At 44.4% G+C, this 24282-nt stretch overlaps 1 protein-coding gene across 1 annotated transcript in view; it reads right to left on the bottom strand.

Moving 5' to 3' along the window:
• Positions 1 to 24282, bottom strand: part of LOC311147083 (E3 ubiquitin-protein ligase HECW1-like) — a gene marked incomplete at both ends in the record, with an annotated part of 54034 nt that overhangs the window by 22999 nt on the left and 6753 nt on the right. Inside the window, 3 exons of the mRNA XM_084183708.1 lie at positions 15971 to 16140; positions 17209 to 17284; positions 22649 to 22743. Of these exons, the coding sequence (XP_084039834.1) occupies positions 15971 to 16140; positions 17209 to 17284; positions 22649 to 22743 (341 nt within the window). The remainder of the gene's footprint in view (positions 1 to 15970; positions 16141 to 17208; positions 17285 to 22648; positions 22744 to 24282) is intronic.

Here is a 24282-nt window from a genome sequence, read left to right on the forward strand (position 1 = left end):
TACAAAAGTTATACTTAATTCCGAACTGGTTCTCTAGCAAATTAGTAAGATTGTCTCACCCAATGTTCAAGAATGGCCCTTTTCTCTTTATTCAGATTACAACCTCCTCACTTTCAGTTATTTGAAAAGGAAATCATCTCCCAAATATCACTATTTCTAAAACAAGCCATAGAAAGTTTGTTGCAATTTCAATTTAATCCTCCAGAAACGACAGAACAAATAATGCAACAAATATTGTGGTTAAACTCAAATATACTAATTGATAAAAAAAACATTTCTTTTTGACAAAATGTTTAAAAAATGTATAATCTTCGTAAATGATATCATCGGTAGAACTTGTGGAGTTATGTCGCACATGCAGCTAACAAAAACATATGGAAATGTCTGCTCTACCCAAAATTACAACCAAATAATTGCAGCATTACCACAAAAATGGAAGAGGAAAGTGGAAGAGAGAAAAAGTAAGGAATTTGTCTGTCGGCCTTGCATTAAAGAACATAATTTGTTAAAGAAAACTGTAATAAATAAAAAAGTATACCAGTTTCATTTAAGGACCAAAGGATTGACAGCCATCCCATATAGATTGCAAAATATTTGGGAAGAGATTTCTGACGTACCGATTCCATGGCATAGTGTTTATGAACTGATACGCAAAACGACGCCGGATTCAAAACTTATAATTTTTCAATTTAAATTATTATATAAAATTCTTGCTACCAATAGAATGTTATTTATATGGGGGATACAATCTTCCCAGCTCTGCAGATTTTCCTGCGAAGAGACAGAATCATTAGATCATTTGTTTTGGCACTGTCCATTTGTAGCTTGTTTTTGGACACAGGTCCAGGAATGGCTAAAGGATTGCAATATTTACCTGGAGCTAACCCTGCAGATAGCATTACTGGGTGATCTGAAAAGTCATAGTCAATCGATCAATAATATAATAATACTTTCAGCAAAAATGTTTATTTTCAATTTACAATCTGTAGAAACAATGAGAATAGAAAGGTTCAGAACTTTTGTAAAACATCACAGTACAGTTGAAAAATACATGGCAAATAGAAATCCAATATGGATGGTGTTAAGATATAGATGGGTGGTGTTGAATGGAGTTGAAGGATGGGACTAATAACAACTAACAACAACTAATAACAAAAGATAACTAATAATGTAAGCATACTGTGTCCATAATAAGTATATAAGTTATAGGTTGAGAGCTTTTGTGAAAGAGCACAGTTAGAAAGATATGGCATATAGAAGCAAACTGGATGGACATCATGAAAATGATCGGAGAGGTTGAGGGTAGAGGAAGTTCAGGAGTAAAAACAAATAAAATATAATTTTTGTAAAATTGACTGAGTCCATAAAATGTTTATAGTATGTATAAGCTGGAAGTAGAGGCCTAAGCATTGTTGTTCACTAGTTTACTCCAATTAGGGAAGGGGTGGTGAGGTTGGAAAGTAATAAAGGGAAATATATATTTTGTATGTATGTATATGTACAGTATGTGTATGTGTATGTGTATGTGTATGTGTATATATATATATATATATATATATATATATATATAGTGGGGGAAAAAAGTATTTAGTCAGCCACCAATTGTGCAAGTTCTCCCACTTAAAAAGATGAGAGAGGCCTGTAATTTTCATCATAGGTACACGTCAACTATGACAGACAAAATGAGAAAAAAAATCCAGAAAATCATATTGTAGGATTTTTAATGAATCTACAAACAAGCAAGATTTCCGGCTCTCACAAACCTGTAACTTCTTCTTTAAGAGGCTCCTCTGTCCTCCACTCGTTACCTGTATTAATGGCACCTGTTTGAACTTGTTATCAGTATAAAAGACACCTGTCCACAACCTCAAACAGTCACACTCCAGAGCATATGAGCGGAGTGGAGCGGGAGCGAGTGTGGAGCGTGAGCGGACGGATTTTGAACAGAGCGCAGAGCGGCATTTTTAAAAGGACGGAGCGTCGCCCTATGTCCCGCTCCAATTTCGCTCGCTCACACCACGAGTCTGAAGCATGCTCAAGCCTGACCCAGAATCCATCTGTTTAATTTAATTTGTGTCGTCCATGAATTTGTATTTTATAGAGCGAGAGGAGCAGCAGCAGCAACAAGAGAAAAGGGTTGAATTCAAAAGTGTATTCACTGCACGCAAAGGCCCAACCATAACAAGGGAGAGAAAAAGAGAGCTGGATGTAGCATTTTTTAAAATGATTTTCATGGACTATGAACGGCTGAGTAAAGGAGAACGCGAAGGGATGCAACACTTCGCCAGCGCAGCTCAACCGGGCTACACCCCCCAAGAAAAATTTACATCTGAGATGCCCCATTCACATGCTTCAGCTGGCGATCAAAAACGCCTTTAACGAGCACGACAACATTAATAGGCTGTTAGTGAAAGTCGGGCACCTGGTGAAAAGTGTACGCAAGAGCACAGAGGAAACCAACCAATTAGGTGTCCGCCCCACAAATGCCTGCGCCATTCGATGGAGCAGCCAGCTGCGGATGATTCAGTCGTTCATCCGGTTGTTCCAAAAATACCCGTTATGGCAAAACAAACTCAAGTCTAATGTTGCTAACATCACCCTGAATCAAGTACAGCAGCTGACGCACCTTGTCAGTGTGCTGACACCACTAGCAGATCTCACAGACAAAATGCAGAAGGAGCTGGGGAACCTGGGGATGATCCTCCCTGCTGTCACAAAAATCAAATCCCTGCTCACCGATTACACTCACGCTGCACTTCCAATGGGCATCGCTGCTTTTGCAGAAACATTGGCAAACAACGTGTCAATTCGCTATGGAATATACTATACTGATTAACATCTCATTTTAGCGTCAGTGTTAGATCCCCGTTTCAAGACAGAATGGATAATCCGAGATGAGTCTGTATGCAACAAATTCGGGGAGATAAAGTAAGGCTGTGGTTTAAGCTAAAAGTGAAATACATGCAGATTTTGTTCCTTTTTTGGAGTGAGCTGGGGGCGATTTGAGTGGAGCGCGATGCAAACTGCGTTGAGCGCTGAGCGATAATGAGCGGACTGACCTGATGTGGCTTTGAGCGGGGGGAGCGGAGGGGTGAACAGCTCCGTGAGCGAGGAGCTGAGATTCTCACCGCTCCACTCCGCTCATATGCTCTGTCACACTCCAAACTCCACTATGACCAAGACCAAAGAGCTGTCAAAGGACACCAGAAACAAAATTGTAGACCTGCACCAGGCTGGGAAGACTGAATCTGCAATAGGTAAGCAGCTTGGTTTGAAGAAATCAACTGTGGGAGCAATTATTAGGAAATGGAAGACATACAAGACCACTGATAATCTCCCTCGATCTGGGGCTCCACGCAAGATCTCACCCCGTGGGGTCAAAATGATCACAAGAACGGTGAGCAAAAATCCCAGAACCACACGGGGGGACCTAGTGAATGACCTGCAGAGAGCTGGGACCAAAGTAACAAAGTCTACCATCAGTAACACACTACGCCGGCAGGGACTCAAATCCTGCAGTGCCAGACGTGTCCCCCTGCTTAAGCCAGTACATGTCCAGGCCCGTCTGAAGTTTGCTAGAGTGCATTTGGATGATCCAGAATAGGATTGGGAGAATGTCATATGGTCAGATGAAACCAAAATTTAACTTTTTGGTAAAAACTCAACTCGTCGTGTTTGGAGGACAAAGAATGCTGAGTTACATCCAAAGAACACCATACCTACTGTGAAGCATGGGGGTGGAAACATCATGCTTTGGGGCTGTTTTTCTGCAAAGGGAACAGGACGACTGATCCGTGTAAAGGAAAGAATGAATGGGGCCATGTATCGTGAGATTTTGAGTGAAAACCTCCTTCCATCAGCAAGGGCATTGAAGATGAAACGTGGCTGGGTCTTTCAGCATGACAATGATCCCAAACACACCACCCGGGCAACGAAGGAGTGACGTATTTGATCCCCTGCTGATTTTGTACGTTTGCCCACTGACAAAGACATGATCAGTATGTAATTTTAATGGTAGGTTTATTTGAACAGTGAGAGACAGAATAACAACAAAAAAATCCAGAAAAACGCATGTCAAAAATGTTATAAATTGATTTGCATTTTAATGAGGGAAATAAGTATTTGACCCCTCTGCAAAACATGACTTAGTACTTGGTGGCAAAACCCTTGTTGGCAATCACAGAGGTCAGACGTTTCTTGTAGTTGGCCACCAGGTTTGCACACATCTCAGGAGGGATTTTGTCCCACTCCTCTCTGCAGATCTTCTCCAAGTCATTAAGGTTTTGAGGCTGACGTTTGGCAACTCAAACCTTCAGCTCCCTCCACAGATATTCTATGGATTAAGGTCTGGAGACTGGCTAGGCCACTCCAGGACCTTAATGTGCTACTTCTTGAGCCACTCCTTTGTTGCCTTGGCCGTGTGTTTTGGGTCATTGTCTTGCTGGAATACGCATCCCCGACCCATTTTCAATGCCCTGGCTGAGGGAAGGAGGTTCTCACCCAAGATTTGACGGTACATGGCCCCGTCCATCGTCCCTTTGATGCGGTGAAGTTGTCCTGTCCCCTTAGCAGAAAAACACCCCCAAAGCATAATGTTTCCACCTCCATGTTTGACGGTGGGGATGGTGTTCTTGGGGGTTGAGTTGAGTTGATGCCAAAGAGTTTGATTTTGGTCTCATCTGACCACAACACTTTCACCCAGTTCTCCTCTGAATCATTCAGATGTTCATTGGCAAACTTCAGACGGGCCTGTATATATGCTTTCTTGAGCAGGGGGACCTTGTGGGTGCTGCAGGATTTCAGTCCTTCACGGCGTAGTGTGTTACCAATTGTTTTCTTGGTGACTATGGTCCCAGCTGCCTTGAGATCATTGACAAGATCCTCCCGTGTAGTTCTGGGCTGATTCCTCACCGTTCTCATGATCATTGCAACTCCACGAGGTGAGATCTTGTATGGAGCCCCAGGCCGAGAGAGATTGACAGTTATTTTGTGTTTCTTCCATTTGCAAATAATCGCACCAACTGTTGTCACCTTCTCACCAAGCTGCTTGGCGTTGGTCTTGTAGCCCATTCCAGCCTTGTGTAGGTCTACAATCTTGTCCCTGACATCCTTGGAGAGCTCTTTGGTCTTGGCCATGGTGGAGAGTTTGGAATCTGATTGATTGATTGCTTCTGTGGACAGGTGTCTTTTATACAGGTAACAAGCTGAGATTAGGAGCACTCCCTTTAAGAGTGTGCTCCTAATCTCAGCTCATCCCCTGTATAAAAGACACATGGGAGCCAGAAATTTTTCTGATTGAGAGGGGGTCAAATACTTATTTCCCTAATTAAAATGCAAATCAATTTATAACATTTTTGACATGCGTTTTTCTGGATATTTTTGTTGTCATTCTGTCTCTCACTGTTCAAATAAACCTACCATTAAAATTATAGACTGATCATGTCTTTGTCAGTGGGCAAACTTACAAAATCAGCAGGGGATCAAATACTTTTTTCCCTCACTGTATGTATATATATGTATGTACAGTTCAAGTCGTTTACATACTGTCACGATCGTTGATGAACGGGTCAGACCAAGGCGCAGCGTGATATGCATACATGTTTATTTGAACCGAATAAACACAACGACAAAACAACAAACTAAACGAAACGTGAAGTCCAAGGTAGACACAAGCAACATATCTTTCACAGAACAAGATCCCACAACCCACTAGTGCCAATAGGCTGCCTAAGTATGGTTCCCAATCAGAGACAACGAGCGACAGCTGCCTCTGATTGGGAACCACACCGGCCAACATAGATCTAGAAAACCTAGATCACAAACATAGAAAATCACACCCTGGCTCAACAAATAAGAGTCCCCAGAGTCAGGGCGTGACACATACACCTTAGCCCAGGGTTCTTCAATTCCGGTCCTGGAGGGCCGAAACACTTCTGTTTTTTATTTCTACCTGGTAGTTAATTGCACTCACCTGGTGTCCCAGGTCTGAATTAGCCCCTGATTAGAAGGAGAGGATGAAAAACAGAGGTGTTTCGGCCCTCCAGGACCGGAATTGAAGAACCCTGCCTTAGCCAAATACATTTAAACTCAGTTTTTCAAAATCCGTGACATTTAAAGTAAAAATTCCCTGTCTTAGGTCATTTAGGATCACCACTTTGTTTTAAGAATGTGAAATGTCAGAATAATTGTAGAGAGAATGATTTATTTCAGCTTTTATTTCTTTCATCACATTCCCAGTGGGTCAGATGTTTACATACACTCAATTAGTATTTGGTAGCATTGCCTTTAAATTGTTTAACCTGGGTCAAACATTTCGGGTAGTCTTCCACAAGCTTCCCACAATAAGTTGGGTGAATTTTGGCCCATTCCTCCTGACAGAGCTGGTGTAACTGAGTCAGGTTTGTAGGCCTCCTTGCTCGCACACGCTTTTCAGTTCTGCCCACACATTTTCTATAGGATTGAGGTCAGGGCTTTGTGATGGCCACTCCAATACCTTGACTTTGTTGTCCTTAAGCCATTTTGCCACAACTTTGGAAGTATGCTTGGGGTCATTGTCCATTTGGAAGACCCATTTGCGACCAAGCTTTAACTTCCTGACTGATGTCTTGAGATGTTGCTTCAATATATCCACATAATTTTCCTTCCTCATGATGCCATCTAATTTGTGAAGTGCACCAGTCCCTCCTGCAGCAAAGCACCCCCACAGCATGATGCTGCCACCCCCGTGCTTCACGGTTGTGATGGTGTTCTTCAGCTTGCAAGTCTTCCCCTTTTTCCTACAAATATAACGATGGTAATTATGGCCAAACAGTTCTATTTTTGTTTCATCAGACCAGAGGACATTTCTCCAAAAAGTACGATCTTTGTCCCCATGTGCAGTTGCAAACCATAGTCTGGCTTTTTTATGGCGGTTTTGGAGCAGTGGCTTCTTCCTTGCTGAGCGGCCTTTCAGGTTATGTTGATATAGGACTTGTTTTACTGTGGATATAGATACTTTTGTACCTGTTTCCTCCAGCATCTTCACAAGGTCCTTTGCTGTTGTTCTGGGATTGATTTGCACTTTTCGCACAAAAGTACATTCATCTCTAGGAGACAGAACGCGTCTCCTTCCTGAGCGGTATGACGGCTGTGTGGTCCCATGGTGTTTATACTTGCATACTATTGTTTGTACAGAAAAACGTGGTACCTTCAGGAGTTTGGAAATGGCTCCCAAGGATGAACCAGACTTGTGGAGGTCTACAATTTTCTTTCTGCGGTCTTGGCTGATTTCTTTTGATTTTCCCATGATGTCAAGCAAAGAGCCACTGAGTTCGAAGGTAGGCCTTGAAATACATCCACAGGTACACCTCCAATTGACTCAAATTATGTCAATTAGCCTATCAGAAGCTTCTAAAGCCATGACATCATTTTCTGGAATTTTCCAAGCTGTTTAAAGGCACAGTCAACTTAGTGTTTGTAAACTACTGACCGACTGGAATTGTGTCTCCTGAGTGGCGCAGTGGTCTAAGGCTGTGCCACTAGTGATCCTGGTTCGAATCCAGGCTCTGTCGTAGCCGGCCGTGACCGGGAGACCCATGGGGCGGCGCGCAATTGGCCCAGCGTCGTCCAGGGTAGGGGAGGGAATGGGCGGCAGGGATGTAGCTCAGTTGATAGAGCATGGCGTTTGCAACGCCAGGGTTGTGGGTTCGATTCCCACAGGGGGTATGAAAATAAAATAAAATAATGTAAGTCGCTCTGGATAAGAGCGTCTGCTAAATGACGTAAATGTAATTGTGATACAGTGAATTATAAGTGAAATAATCTGTCTGTAAACAATTGTTGGAAAAATTACTTGCGTCATGCACAAAGTAGATGTCCTAACCGACTTGCCAAAACTATAGCTTGTTAACAAGAAATGTGTGGAGTGGTTGAAAAATGAGTTTTAATGACTCCAACCTAAGTGTATGTAATCTTCTGACTTCAACTGTATATACACTGCTCAAAAAAATAAAGGGAACACTTAAACAACACAATGTAACTCCAAGTCAATCACACTTCTGTGAAATCAAACTGTCCACTTAGGAAGCAACACTGATTGACAATACATTTCACATGCTGTTGTGCAAATGGAATAGACAACAGGTGGAAATTATAGGCAATTAGCAAGACACCCCCAATAAAGGACTGGTTTTGCAGGTGGTGACCACAGACCACTTCTCAGTTCCTATGCTTCCTGGCTGATGTTTTGGTCCCTTTTGAATGCTGGCGGTGCTTTCACTCTAGTGGTAGCATGAGACGGAGTCTACAACCCACACAAGTGGCTCAGGTAGTGCAGCTCATCCAGGATGGCACATCAATGCAAGCTATGGCAAGAAGGTTTGCTGTGTCTGTCAGCGTAGGGTCCAGAGCATGGAGGCACTACCAGGAGACAGGCCAGTACATCAGGAGACGTGGAGGAGGCCGTAGGAGGGCAACAACCCAGCAGCAGGACTGCTACCTCCGCCTTTGTGCAAGGAGGAGCAGGAGGAGCACTGCCAGAGCCCTGCAAAATGACCTCCAGCAGGCCACAAATGTGCATGTGTCTGCTCAAACGGTCAGACTCCATGAGGGTGGTATGAGGGCCCGACGTCCACAGGTGGGGGTTGTGCTTACACCGTGCAGGACGTTTGGCATTTGCCAGAGAACACCAAGATTGGCAAATTCGCCACTGGCGCCCTGTGCTCTTCACAGATGAAAGCAGGTTCACACTGAGCACGTGACAGACGTGACAGAGTCTGGAGACGCCGTGGAGAACGTTCTGCTGCCTGCAACATCCTCCAGCATGACCGGTTTGACAGTGGGTCAGTCATGGTGTGGGGTGGCATTTCTTTGGGGGGCCGCACAGCCCTCCATGTGCTCGCCAGAGGTAGCCTGACTGCCATTAGGTACCGAGATGAGATCCTCAGACCCCTTGTGAGACCATATGCTGGTGCGGTTGGCCCTGGGTTCCTCCTAATGCAAGACAATGCTAGACCTCATGTGGCTGGAGTGTGTCAGCAGTTCCTGCAAGAGGAAGGCATTGATGCGATGGACTGGCCCGCCCGTTCCCCAGACCTGAATCCAATTGAGCACATCTGGGACATCATGTCTCGCTCCATCCACCAACGCCACGTTGCACCACAGACTGTCCAGGAGTTGGCGGATGCTTTAGTCCAGGTCTGGGAGGAGATCCCTCAGGAGACCATCCGCCACCTCATCAGGAGCATGCCCAGGCGTTGTAGGGAGGTCATACAGGCACGTGGAGGCCACACACACTACTGAGCCTCATTTTGACTTGTTTTAAGGACATTACATCAAAGTTGGATCAGCCTGTAGTGTGGTTTTCCACTTTAATTTTGAGGGTGACTCCAAATCCAGACCTCCATGGGTTGATAAATTAGATTTCCATTGATCATTTTTGTGTGATTTTGTTGTCAGCACATTCAACTATGTAAAGAAAATAGTATTTAATAAGATTATTTCATTCATTCAGATCTAGGATGTGTTATTTTAGTGTTCCCTTAAATTTTTTGAGCAGTGTATATATATTTGCGAGAATAAACAAACATATGGGGGATTGGAAGTGATGCAGACAATTACATTGATGGAAGTTACAATCTGTCTGCAATATTAAAGCTGATCTCCCCCCTAAAAAATAAATTTTAAAAAAGACTGGAATGGAGGGAACAATACATATGAAACAATGCATTACCTAACCTTGCGTAACCTTCAATGACAGTGATGCCAAAATGTAGAGGTAGCGAAACCCCTGTAAGAACATTTAGGAAATTGAAAACTGTTTCTTATTCACCCTGCGATCTCTATTACAGATGAGCTAAGATTGGCATTCCTCCAGGTATAGCTTTATGTCTACATAAACTGACCTCTACGGCTGTAGCCTACTGTACTGTACTGAATAACCAGGAGTGGATCAGACATCACTGGCTCAGGATTGCAGTATGTACAGTATATTTATGCAGTTAACCCCCTGCCTACCTAAGGTATATTGTTAGCATGTTAGCTGAATTTTTTTATAATTGTCCTAAATTGCAGGTCATATAGTCATGGGATGTAAAAGTAGTACATACAGTCTATACATACAGTATATACATTAGAGCAGTGTTTCCCAACTCCAGTCCTTGAGTACCCCCAACAGTAGACATTTTTGTTGTAGCCCCGGACGAGCACACCTGATTCAAGTTGTCAGCTAATCATCAAGCCCTCAATGAATTGAATCAGATGAGTTTGTCCGGGGTGACAACAAAAATGTGTGCTGTTGGGGGTACTGGAGGACTGGAGTTGGGAAACACTGCAGTAGATGATATGCGGTAGTGATAGTACCAATAGTAGAAGAGGCGGTAGTCATACTAATCGTGGATTATAAAATGGGTGGTTCGAGCCCTGAATGCTCATTGGCTGACAGCCGTGGAACATCACGTGTATGAAAAAACATAAATTTTTACTGCTCTAATTACATTGGTAACCAGTTTATAATTGCAATAAGGCACCTCGGGGGTTTGTGATTCATGGCCAATATACCATGGCTAAGGGCTGTGTCCAGGTACTCCGCGTTGCGTCGAGCTTAAGAACAGCCCTTTGCCGTGGTATATTGGCCATATCCCACACCCACTTGGGCCTTATTGCTTAATTATACACTATATGTACAGAAGTATGTGGAAACCCCTTCAGATTAGTGGATTCGGCTATTTCAGCCATACCCGTTGCTGACAGGTGTATGAAATTGAGCACACAGCCATGCAATCTCCATAGACAAACATTGGCTGTAGAATGGCCCGTACTGAAGAGCTCAGTGACTTTCAACGTGGCACCGTCATAGAATGCCACCTTTCCAACAAGTCAGTTCGTCAAATTTCTGCCCTGCTAGAGCTGCCCCGGTCAACTGTAAGTACTATTATTGTGAAGTAGAAACATCTAGGAGCAACAATGTCTCAGCCGCGAAATGGTAGGCCACACAAGCTCACAGAATGGGGCCGCGAGTGCTAAAGCGTGTAGCGCGTAAAAATCATCTGTCCTCGGTTGCAACAATCACTACCGATTTCCAAACTGACTCTGGAAGTAACGTCAGCACAAGAACTGTTCGTCGGGAGCTTCATGAAATGGGTTTCCCTGGGCAAGCAGCCACACACAAGCCTAAGATCCCCATGCGCAATGCCAAGCGTCAGCTGGAGTGATGTAAAGCTCGCCGCCATTGGACTCTGGAGCAGTGGAAAAACTTTTTCTGGAGTGATGAATCACGCATCACCATCTGGCAGTCTGACGGACTAATCTGGGTTTGGCGGATGCCAGGAGAACGCTACCTGCCTCAATGCATAGTGCCAACTGTAAAGTTTGGTTGAGGAGGAATAATGATCTGGGGCTGTTTTTCATGGTTCGGGCTAGGCCCCTTAGTTCCAGTGAAGGGAAATCCTAACGCTACATAATACAATGACATTCTAGACGATTCTGTGCTTCCAACTTTGTGGCAACAGTTTGGGGAAGGCCATTTCCTGTTTCAGCATGACAATGCCCCTGTGCACAAAGCGAGGTCCATACAGAAATGGTTTGTCCAGATCGGTGTGGAAGAACTTGACTGGTATGCACAGAGTCCTGACCTCAACCCCATCGAACACCTTTGGTATGAATTGGAACGCCGACTGCATGCCAGGTCTAATATCAGTGCCCGACCTCACTAATGCTCTTGTGGCTGAATGGAAGCAAGTCCCCGCAGCAATGTTCCAACATCCAGTGGAATGCCTTCCCAGAAGAGTGGAAGCTGTTATAGCAGCAAAGGGGGGACCAACTCCATATTAATGCCCATGATTTCGGAATGAGATGTTCGACGAACAAGTGTCCACATACTTTTGGTCATGTAGTGTATCACCAGTCTCTTAGCTACAAGCGTGGTGATTCAAGGTCAGTGTGCTCTGAGATCAGTGAGCCTGCAGCCTGCAGCATCATCAAAAGCAGAGAGGCCTATCTGTGTGAATGGGTCAATGACTGTAGGGGAATGGGTTATTATAGTTGTTAGTTATTATGAGGATGATTAACTTTCACTGTTACTGTAGGGCACAGGCGGTAATGTAACGGCTGGGTGAGACTGGGATAATTGTTAAACCCAGACAAAGAGTCACTAGTGAAGAGAGACTTCTTAAAATATGCTAGACTTCACAGCAGGCAGCACCTATCTCACACACAACCTGGGCAAAGCGTAAAAAACCCACTAAAGACTATTAAAATGTTAAAGTAAAACAACGGATAGTACACCAATCAGGCAAACCTTAGCAATAAAGCATACTGGGACAGGAGAGGTTTGTCTCAGTGACTTTATGTGCTAGCTAACATAAATGTATGCCCATGTATTGCAGATAATACACTGCTCAAAAAAATAAAGGGAACACTTAAACAACACAATGTAACTCCAAGTCAATCACACTTCTGTGAAATCAAACTGTCCACTTAGGAAGCAACACTGATTGACAATACATTTCACATGCTGTTGTGCAAATGGAATAGACAACAGGTGGAAATTATAGGCAATTAGCAAGACACCCCCAATAAAGGACTGGTTTTGCAGGTGGTGACCACAGACCACTTCTCAGTTCCTATGCTTCCTGGCTGATGTTTTGGTCACTTTTGAATGCTGGCTGTGCTTTCACTCTAGTGGTAGCATGAGACGGAGTCTACAACCCACACAAGTGGCTCAGGTAGTGCAGCTCATCCAGGATGGCACATCAATGCGAGCTGTGGCAAGAAGGTTTGCTGTGTCTGTCAGCGTAGTGTCCAGAGCATGGAGGCGCTACCAGGAGACAGGCCAGTACATCAGGAGACGTGGAGGAGGCCGTAGGAGGGCAACAACCCAGCAGCAGGACTGCTACCTCATTTGTGTAAGGAGGAGCAGGAGGAGCACTGCCAGAGCCCTGCAAAATGACCTCCAGCAGGCCACAAATGTGCATGTGTCTGCTCAAACGGTCAGAAACAGACTCCATGAGGGTGGTATGAGGGCCCGACGTCCACAGGTGGGGGTTGTGCTTACAGCCCAACACCGTGCAGGTTGTTTGGCATTTGCCAGAGAACACCAAGATTGGCAAATTCGCCACTGGCGCCCTGTGCTCTTCACAGATGAAAGCAGGTTCACACTGAGCACGTGACAGAAGTGACAGAGAACGTCGTGGAGAACGCCGTGGAGAACGTTCTGCTGCCTGCAAAATCCTCCAGCATGACCGGTTTGGCGGTGGGTCAGTCATGGTGTGGGGAGGCATTTCTTTGGGGGGCCGCACAGCCCTCCATGTGCTCGCCAGAGGTAGCCTGACTGCCATTAGGTACCGAGATGAGATCCTCAGACCCCTTGTGAGACCATATGCTGGTGCGGTTGGCCCTGGGTTCCTCCTAATGCAAGACAATGCTAGACCTCATGTGGCTGGAGTGTGTCAGCAGTTCCTGCAAGAGGAAGGCATTGATGCTATGGACTGGCCCGCCCGTTCCCCAGACCTGAATCCAATTGAGCACATCTGGAACATCATGTCTCGCTCCATCCACCAATGCCACGTTGCACCACAGACTGTCCAGGAGTTGGCGGATGCTTTAGTCCAGGTCTGGGAGGATATCCCTCAGGAGACCATCTGCCACCTCATCAGGAGCATGCCCAGGCATTGTAGGGAGGTCATACAGGCACGTGGAGGCCACACACACTACTGAGCCTCATTTTGATTACATCAAAGTTGGATCAGCCTGTAGTGTGGTTTTCCATTTTAATTTTGAGGGTGACTCCAAATCCAGACCTCCATGGGTTGATAAATTTGATTTCCATTGATAATTTTTGTGTGATTTTGTTGTCAGCACATTCAACTATGTAAAGAAAAAAGTATTTAATAAGATCTAGGATGTGTTATTTTAGTATTCCCTTAATTTTTTTGAGCAGTGTATATTATGTACGTACATATGTGTAATGCATTGTAGCATTGCTCCATGCAAAGTCTAGATGGAACACAACACACGCTATAGATTGGCCTTAATCAATTCATTGAAGCACCGCAGCTGGGACCCATCGTTAACCTTTGGAAACAAGGGTCGTCTCACGCTGCTGCACCATGAACAACAACCATGAAAAATGTACTTTCTGTACCTGAGATGTGGTTGTCTCACCTAGCTATCTTAAGATGAATGCACTAACTTTAAGTTGCTCTGGATAAGAGCATCTGCTAAATGACTAAAATGTTAACATTTAAATGTACATAGGGAATAGGGTGCCATTTGGGATGCACCCTATGTCTGAAAGGTGGTGGTAGTGGTGGGGTGCTGTGGTTGACATATAACCCTGTACTGATGGCTCACTCTGTCAGGGAGTCTTGAGGGAGCGAAGGAATGCTGCACCTGATCTGAATATCAAACAGGGGAGGGAGAGGGAGTAGGGTGCAATTTTCCTTTGCCCGTACGTAGCCTTCCTAACAGAAGCCCTCTATCAATTCAAGGTACAAGAGGGAGACACCAAGATGGAGGGAGGCACCTAGCTTTTTAGCTATCGTCATAGTGTACCTCCAGCGCTAAACTCAGTGGTGTAAAGTACTTAAGTAAAAATACTTTAAAGTACTACTTAAGTAGTTTTTTGGGGTATCTGTACTTTACTTTACTATTTATATTTTTGACTACTTTTACTTTTACTTCACTACATTCCTAAAGAAAATAATGTAATTTTTACGCCATACATTTTCCCTGACACCCAAAAGTACTGTTACATTTTGAATGGCTAGCAGGACAGGATAATTGTCAAATTCATGCACTTATTAAGAGAACATCCCTGGTGATCCCTTTTGCCTCTGATCTGGCGGAATAACTAAACACAAATGCTTCGTTTGTAAATTATGTATGAGTGTTGGAGTGTGCCCCTGTGCCGTCTGGTTTGCTTAATATAGGGAATTTGAAATTATTTATACTTTTACTTTTAATACTGTAGTATATTTTAGCAATTACATTTACTTTTGATACTTAAGTATAGTTAAAACCAAATACTTTTAGACTTTTACTCAAGTAGTATTTTACTGGGTGACTAAGGTATCTTTACTTTTACTCAAGTATGACAATTGGGAACTTTTTCCACCACTGGCTAAACTCTTGACTATACAGTCAGACCCAGTATGAAGCCTGCAGGAATCATCACCGTAGGTCTCATACCTCCACTAATCTATACCGATCATTTCCATGAATACATAGTGGCGCTGCAATATCCTTCCCCTCAATATACCTAAAGGGGTGTTGCTACTGTGCTAAAGCAGAGCTGGGCCTGTGACACATCTTCTACCCTTTCACAGTGACACCACATAATTTAACCATTAGCCAAATGAGTGAACCAGCAATAGCCTATTATAGGGAGAGCGAGTGCACATTTTTACAGGCATTGTTATAAAAGAGGATTACCACGAGAAAATTCTGTCATGGTGTAAATGTATAATTCATACATTATAAATGATAATACTCTTTTTGTAATTGAAATAGCTTACGAATCCAAGCCCCCTGAATCAGAAGAAGACACTGTCTGTTGAGTAGAGGAAGTGAAAGGAGGGCAATGATGAGGAATATAAAGGAGGGAGGGAGTGTGGGAGTACTGCTGTGTTCAGGAGTAGGTGATACAGGCAGGGAGGGGAAAATCCCTTCCTAACCAAGTCAAATGTCAATAAGCTCTGCTTGCCTGCCTGCCTGCCAGTATTATGCCGAGATCAATATCTTCAGTAGATGTTGTGGGAGATGATATTGTGGTACCAAATCATTACATCCAAATATCCGTTTTTTTGAAACACATTTGTATTTACTCAGTTTTCTTGAGTAAATACAACCCATTGTAATGTTGGGTGTGTGTACTTGTATAGGGCCTACCATTATAAAACCAGTCAGAACATTGAAATAAACTACCAGATAACCAGTACCAGTATTGCACAGAAGAGTTACAGTATATGAATCACTAACACAGCCCTCCACTCACCTCTCTCTGCCAGTGGGGGTTGATGGTGTTACAGACGATGCCTGAGCGTTTCTCCTGGCCGTGGTGTGGCAGCGCCGGGAAGATGCTGTTCCTGCCGGGGTGGATGGCGATCTTTAGGTAGGGGTCAGGGTTGAAGAACATCCCCTTCTTCAGCCCTGTGGCATGGAAATCTGCCAGAGATGATAAGAGGAGAGGAGAAGAAAAGGCTTTGAAATGACACCTCTACGGGCTTAAGGACATCCCATTCTTCTGACAAATTGGAGTAGAGTGCAGGCAGCAAGAATATCCTTGAGAAGCTCTGCAAAATAATTCAGTTCAATATCCCGCCAAATACAATATGTGTTGACACAGTATACTGCACTTCTACAATAGTAGTAGTAGTAGGTGATTCTACTATAGCTGTCACGACTTCCGCCGAAGTTGGTGCCTCTCCTTGTGCGGGCGGCTATCGGCAGTCGTCGTCACCGGCTTTCTAGCTGCCACCGATCTACGTTTCTGTTTTCCATTTGTTTTGTCTGTATTGTACACATCTGGTTCCCATCACGTTAATTTGTTTCCCTATTTAACCCTCTGGTTCCCTCATGTGTTGTGCGTGATTGTTTTTTGTTTGGTGATTACTGCTGTGAGCTGTTGTATTTCCCTGTGTGGAAATTAGATTTGTTGTTTTTTCGAGTAAAGTTTGTCTATTACTCAGTTCTGTGTCCTGCGCCTGACTCCGTCCTACCGCTGCACACTGACACCTGACAATAGCAGAGCAGAGAGAAAATAACTCATCCTGATTTTTTTTTAATTATTTTGAATAGTGTGGCATTTAACTTTAACTTCTCTCCAACTCTGCTCTCTAACAATTGTGACAGCCAAGTCATACAGTAGCATAACCTTCCAGTGATCTGGGACTAGACTGGGATTACTACAGTATGCCTGTTTGTTCAGTATTTGTAAGCCTGTGTTGATCAAAGCTGAAGATGAAGGGGGAAGAGCTGCTGCCTAAAAATCACATCTGCCTCCTCCTGTCATCTCCCATGCAGCAGTGGGGGGAGAGAACCATTTGGATACACGACTTCCCGAGCTGTCACACCCACCTTTCATCTAACATCACATCTGTGTGTGTTACCTCACTGTGAATCAGCTGGAACTGGATCATACCGCCTCTACTGCTACTGCTGCTACATCCCTCACCGTTAGGAATCCAACTCAACTCAGCCTGTCAGAAACACTTGGCACAGTAGACTGTTCACCTGAGAGGGAGAAGCTGATGAGTCTTCTACTGCCTGTGCTCTGGGGGACTTCTTCATTGGTGATGGGCTTAAATACCTGCAGGAGGGAGAAAGAGGAAAGGGAGGGAGGGAAGGAAGGAAGGAAAGAGAGTGAGTGAGTGAACAAGAGAAAGGGTGAGAAACAAAGAGAGGGTTAGAGAGAGAGAGTGATAGAGAGAAAGAAAAAAGAGAATGAGAGAGAGACATCAGTGCCAGCCTTTCCAGCATCTCTCCTCCCTGCTCCGCCTCCGCAGGTGTAAGCCTGTCTAGGGGCCTTTATAGCAGGCAGGCGGGTTAGCCACTGAGAGATGATGGAGGCCACTGAGAGATGGGGGTGAGGGATAAGGGTCAGATGCAAAATACACACACACGCGCGCAAGTTCCTGTGGGAGTATCGTGTGAGCCTCTCTAGGTGGACCAGTGATCATAGCAGTGTGGTGGTGTGTAGGCTGTGGGGGCCTACAGCAGACAGCTGGGACTTAAAGGCATCTACAGAGAATACGTAGAGGGGGCTGACGGAGTGTAGCGCAGTGTTGCAATTACGTTTTTCGTCACAAAAGAGGCGGCTCCTTGTAATACACTCCGGCATTTGACGCAGTTTTCTTCTACCTGGAGATTGAGACTCAGCGTATCATTGCTTCCGCTGCCGTGGTGGCAGTGCTGTTGCTGATCTATAGGCTATATATAGGCTATTCATCAAAGTAGCCTATTTTGCAATGATAACCAAATGTAATCTCTGTGACCGTTCAATCAATAAACTGAACAACATTGTAGCCTTATAGAATCCCCCCCCCCCCCCCCCCCCCCATTTTATTTTATTTTATTTAGAAGTGATAAAGTTATTCTAGGCTAAAACAGATATCTATGTGGGGGCTTTTCTCTGTGACCAAAAATTATGACATTCTATTTTTAGCTGATATGGGAGTGAATACATTGAAGCAGCATATCAAATTAGGATAATGTTGTAGGTTACACTCGCAAGTATAAGAATATTTACCAGGGCATATTATATAATTATAAATCTGATTATTTCAGATGGAGATGTGGGAAGTTAAAATGCTAGCCAACTTGCTAGCAAGGGAAGACATTTACATTTTAGTCATTTAGCAGACGCTCTTATCCAGAGCAACTTACAGTTAGTGAGTGCACGCATTATTTTTTTATTTTTCATACTGGCCCCCTGTGGGAATCGAACCCACAACCCTGGCGTTGCAAACACCATGCTCCACCAACTGAGCTACATCCCTGCTGGCCATTCCCTCCCCTACCCTGGACGACGCTGGGCCAATTGTGCATCGCCCCATGGGTCTCCCGGTCGTGGCCAGCTACGACAGAGCCTGGATTCGAACCAGGATCTCTAGTGCCTTAGACCACTGCGCCACTCGGGAGGCTAAAGACAAGATAGTCTTATTTTGCTTTCACCACAAATGAGAAAACAAACAAACAAACAAAAATCCACCCAAAAAGGTATTTTGTTTAGAAGTAATAACTAGTGATTACAGGATATTGCGAAATGGTAGAACCTGCTGTAGCCAACTAGCTAGCCATGTGACACAAGCAGCATATCAAACTGGTATAATGTTTTAGGTTATACTGGCAAGTATTAGAATATTTGCCAGGGCATATTATTTAATTATAAATCTGATTGTTTCACATTGAGATGTGGGAAGCTAGCTTGCTTTTTAGCCAGGCTGGCTACTACTAGCAAGGGAAGGTGACTCTTCCTTGTTGTTTACAAAATTAAAACACAAAAATTAAAACATTGCTATCGCCCCCTTGTATATGGGAATGGGACCTGCGAGGATATCATGTTACCAAAAGGTGTCCCCTACTCCAAAGATCCCACTCCACCCACATGCATGCACGCACGTAGAACAAAGGAGTGGAGCTTATAGTAACCTTAAGTGCCCACAGGGGACCTGTACTACAGTTTACTCCACAACAGGGCCAGCACAAGGACAACAAACGTGTTTAGCAGATGTTATAGCGGGTGTAGCAAAATGCTTGTGCTTCTAGCTCCGACAGTGCAGTAATATCTAACAATTTCACAACATATACCCAATACACACAAAACTAGTAAGGAATGGGATTTAAGAATATATACATATATGGACAAGCAATGACAGAGCAGCATGGACTAAGATACAGTAGAATATTATAGAATAGAATGCAGTATATACATATGAGATGAGTAGTGCAAGATATGTAAACATTATTAAAGTGACTAGTGATCCATTTCTTAAAGTGGCCAGTGATTTCAATAGGCAGCAGCAGCCTCTAATGTGCTAGTGATGGCTATTTAACAGTCTGATGGCCTTGAGATAGAAGCTGTTTTTCATTCTCTCGGTCCCAGCTTTGATTCACCTGTATTGACCTCGCCTTCTGGATGATAGTGGGGTGAACAGGCAGTGGCTCGGGTGGTTGGTGTCCTTGATGATCTTTTTGGCCTTCCTGTGACATCGGGTGTTGTATGTGTCTTGGAAGGCGGGTAGTTTGCCCCCGGTAATGCGTTCGGCAGACCGCACCACCCTATGGAGAGCCCTGCGGTTGTGGGCAGTGCAGTTACCTTACCAGGCGGTGATACAGCCCGACAGGATGCTCTCAATTGTGCATCTGTAAAGGTTTGTGAGGGTTTTAGGTGCTAAGCCGAATTTCTTCAGCCTCCTGAGTTTGAAGAGGCTCTGTTGCGCCTTCTTCACCACACTGCCAGCTGGTCTGCGCATGCTCTGAGGACGCGGCTAGGGATGCCGTCTGGGCCGACAGCCTTGCGGGGGTTAACATGCTTAAATGTCTTAATCACATCGGCCATGGAGAAGGAGAGGCCACAGTCCTTGGTAGTGGGCCTCGTCAGTGGCACTGTGTTATCCTCAAAGTGGGCGAAGAAGGTGTTTAGCTTGTCTGGAAGCAAGACGTCGGTGTCGGCGACATGGCTGGTTTTCTCTGGCTGTGGCTTATCTCTTCTTTTGTCTATCTTTCAGACTGTACGTGCTGTCCGTCTGTGCGTGATTTCTCTCTCAGAACTTGCGGTCTCTGTTTCCATCTGTCGCTCTCTCTCCATTTCTCTCCCCCCCCCCTCTCTCTCTCTGTCTGTCCCTCCAAATCAAATCAAAATGTTTGGGTTGCATACACTGATTTGCAGATGTTATCTTTTCCTCCGACAGACAAATGTCATCCTGTGACGAGGTGGTGTTGAAGGAGTCAGGCGCAGGAGGGTAAATCACAGAATAACAGGCTTTAATCCGCAAAATACAGGTTTACGCAAAACTGCGTCAAACACACTCCAGGGCACAAAACAGGCGCACTGGAAAATACAAGGCACACAGGAAAGTCTCCCGTCGATACAAAATACACGAGCTCCACCGAGCTTCACTAACCTCCACAATAAACAATCACCCACACAGACAAGGAAGCAGAGGGAACACTTATACAATGACTAATGAGGGAATAAGGACCAGGTGTGTGTGATTGAAGAAAAGACAAATGGAGTGATGATAAATGGATCGGCAGTAGCTAGTAAGCTGGTGATGCCGAACGCCAAAACCTGCCCGAACTAGGAGGGGAGGCAGCCTCGGCGGAAGTCGTGACACATCCAGCCAATAAGCGTGTAATAAATGACACTTAGCACCATTGTTTTCTTCTCCAGTCAATGAGAAAAGAAGGGTAACCAATATAATATATGGATATCTAAACCTAATATATTGGTACTTTAAATCGCGTCTGATAACCCCCAGTAATCCAGGCAGTTATAATGGACAGAACTGGACAATAGATGAGACACCAGAGGGATTGCTGATCCCTTTCTGGAACTGTCAGGAGTTTTTTGGGCTCTAGTAATAAGCTCAAACCCAGTCAATGCAAAGATATACAGTGAGGGAAAAAAGTATTTGATCCCCTGCTGATTGTGTACGTTTGCCCACTGACAAAGAAATGATCAGTCTATAATATTAATGGTAGGTTTATTTGAACAGTGAGTGACAGAATAACAACAAAAAAATCTCTTTAAGGGAGTGCTCCTAATCTCAATTTGTTACCTGTATAAAAGACACCTGTCCACAGAAGCAATCAATCAATCAGATTCCAAACTCTCCACCATGGCCAAGACCAAAGAGCTCTCCACGGATGTCAGGGACAAGATTGTAGACCTACACAAGGGTGGAATGGGCTACAACACCATCGCCAAGCAGCTTGGTGAGAAGGAGACAACAGTTGGTGTGATTATTCGCAAATGGAAGAAACACAAAAGATCTCACCTCGTGGAGTTGCAATGATCATGAGAACCGTGAGGAATCAGTCCAGAACTACACGGGAGGATCTTGTCAATGATCTCAAGGCAGCTGGGACCATAGTCACCAAGAAAACAATTGGTAACACACTACGCCGTGAAGGACTGAAATCCTGCAGCGCCCACAAGGTCCCCCTGCTCAAGAAAGCACATATACAGGGCCCGTCTGAAGTTTGCCAATGAACATCTGAATGATTCAGAGGAGAACTGGGTGAAAGTGTTGTGGTCAGATGAGACCAAAATCGAGCTCTTTGGCATCAACTCAACTCGCCGTGTTAGGAGGAGGAGGAATGCTGCGTATGACCCCAAGAACACCATCCCCACGTCAAACATGGAGGTGGAAACATTATGCTTTGGGGGTGTTTTTCTGCTAAGGGGACAGGACAACTTCACCGCATCAAAGGGACGATGGACGGGGCCATCTACCGTCAAATCTTGGGTGAGAACCTCTTTCCCTCAGCCAGGGCATTGAAAATGGGTCGTGGATGGGTATTCCAGCATGACAATGACCCAAAACACACAGCCAACCAAGGCAACAAAGGAGTGGCTCAAGAAGGAGCACATTAAGGTCTCCAGACCTTAATCCCATAGAAAATCTGTGGAGGGAGCTGAAGGTTCGAGTTGCCAAACGTCAGGCTCGAAACCTTAATGACTTGGAGAAGATCTGCAAAGAGGAGTGGGACAAAATCCCTCCTGAGATGTGTGCAAACCTGGTGGCCAACTACAAGAAACGTCTGACCTCTGTGATTGCCAACAAGAGTTTTGCCACCAAGTACTAAGTCATATTTCGCAGAGGGGTCAAATACTTATTTCCCTCATTAAAATGCAAATCAATTTATAACATTTTTGACATGCGTTTTTCTGGATTTTTTTGTTGTTATTCTGTCTCTCACTGTTCAAATAAACCTACCATTAAAATGATAGACTGATCATGTCTTTGTTAGTGGGCAAACGTACAAAATCAGCAGGGGATCAAATACTTTTTTCCCTCACTGTATGCTTCAGATGGAAAGACATACAGTAGATCCATAATTCACACACTATCTCTGATCATCAGTGCCCCTAGAGGAGCGCTAATGAACACATAGAGCTCATGTAGCACTACCAGGTTTGGACAAAGTAGTCGTCCCACACACTCACCGGAACTGAGGGGTTCTTCACTGTCAAACTGGGGGTAGTGGCTCGCAGGGCCCCGCTCACACCATGGTAGTATTTAAAACAGATCTTAGTCTCCGCTGAGAGGAAAGAAGAGACAGATGACAGAAGAGAGAGGACAGAGTACAGAGGACAGAGGACAGAAGAGCGAGAACAGAAATTAAGAACAGAAGAGAGATTGTCCTATCTTTATAGCATGACCTACTGTTTATTTTATACATGATTTCTCAGTTTATTGGCACCTTTATTCACAGATGGACAGCTTACAAAAACAGGCGAGAGCCACACCAGCATGGCCTAAAGGCGTCCGCATGCTTCCCAGCCGAAACAGTTTGTGCATATATTATGACGACATTTTGTGGCGTTTTTGTTAGTTTTGGACTTCGGTGAGGGTTTTTTCGGCTGTTCGGGCACACAAACCTTTCTGGAGGCAAGCCGAAGTCGGTAGCCGAAGTATACTCCCTTTTGTCAGTGATTGGTCAACAAGGATTCTTCAATAAAGTATTTGTTGTCATTCAATGAGAGACAACTCGTTTTCTTGTAAAACATTTCATTGAGAAATACTGCACCACACATTTTAGTTAGATGTAAAATTGCGCGACTAAGATCTCCTCGGCAAAAACATCAAAATTAGTGATAGGTTTCTTGAGTTATCTTAGGTTAATTCTGACTATTTTGAATAAGTTTATACTGTCTATGGCGTCTCAAAATGGACAAACAGTACTATTGGCGAGTTTTTCAAGGGAAGGTCTTTTAAGGGAGTATGCGAGCACACTCGTTCGGTTTGCCTAGCTGACTTCAGCTAGCCGCCAGCCAAACTGAAGCATGCTGATGCCTTTAGAAAGCTATTCTGAGCAGCATGCCAATAAACTGGGGGAGAAAGAGAGCAGACTGTCCTCAGCTGCAGGGTTATTAGGAGTAGACAGATAATACTATCACTTTCATTACACAGAGTGATAAGAATCTCAGTGGCTTCTATCCAAGCTGCTAATCTACTGTGGTAGCTAAATAGAGATGCTTTGGAATAAACACCACGGACTGTCCTATAGGGAGGCACCAGGCACCAGCTAGCGGTATTGGAGAAAATATTGATTGATAACTGATTCTAGCGAATGAGCTGTCCGTACTAATGAGGTGGGAGGACCTCTTTGAGGCACGAGTCTTACTGTAGGTAAATAAAAAATAAGCATTGCTAGCTAAATAACAAAATCACTCACAGCTGACAAAGCATTACATTAGCAGGACCAGATGTGAAGAAGATAGCACTATGGTAGTTAGTTACTCATAGTTCCACTTCCCTTGTGTCTAAGCAGAGCTGTCCTCACCAGGGCCTACTGTACTGTACAGTCAGTGTGGGTTCTCTAGTCTAGTAGAACTAATGGGATCATTTGGCTGTGTAAATGATTTTATTTCTGGGAATCTCTTGCCTAATAGACTTGCTTTAATCAGTGCAGGGTAAGAGTGAGTGGCGCAGTGGTCTAAGGCACTGCATCGCAGTGCTAACTGTGCCACTAGAGATCCTGGTTCGAATCCAGGCTCTGTCGCAGCCGGCCGCGACCGGGAGACTCATGGGCGGCGCACAATTGGCCCAGCGTCGTCCAGGGTAGGGGAGGGAATGG

This window comes from Coregonus lavaretus (assembly GCF_964263955.1).
Source record: "Coregonus lavaretus genome assembly, chromosome: 19".
Classification (NCBI taxonomy): Eukaryota; Metazoa; Chordata; class Actinopteri; order Salmoniformes; family Salmonidae; genus Coregonus; species Coregonus lavaretus.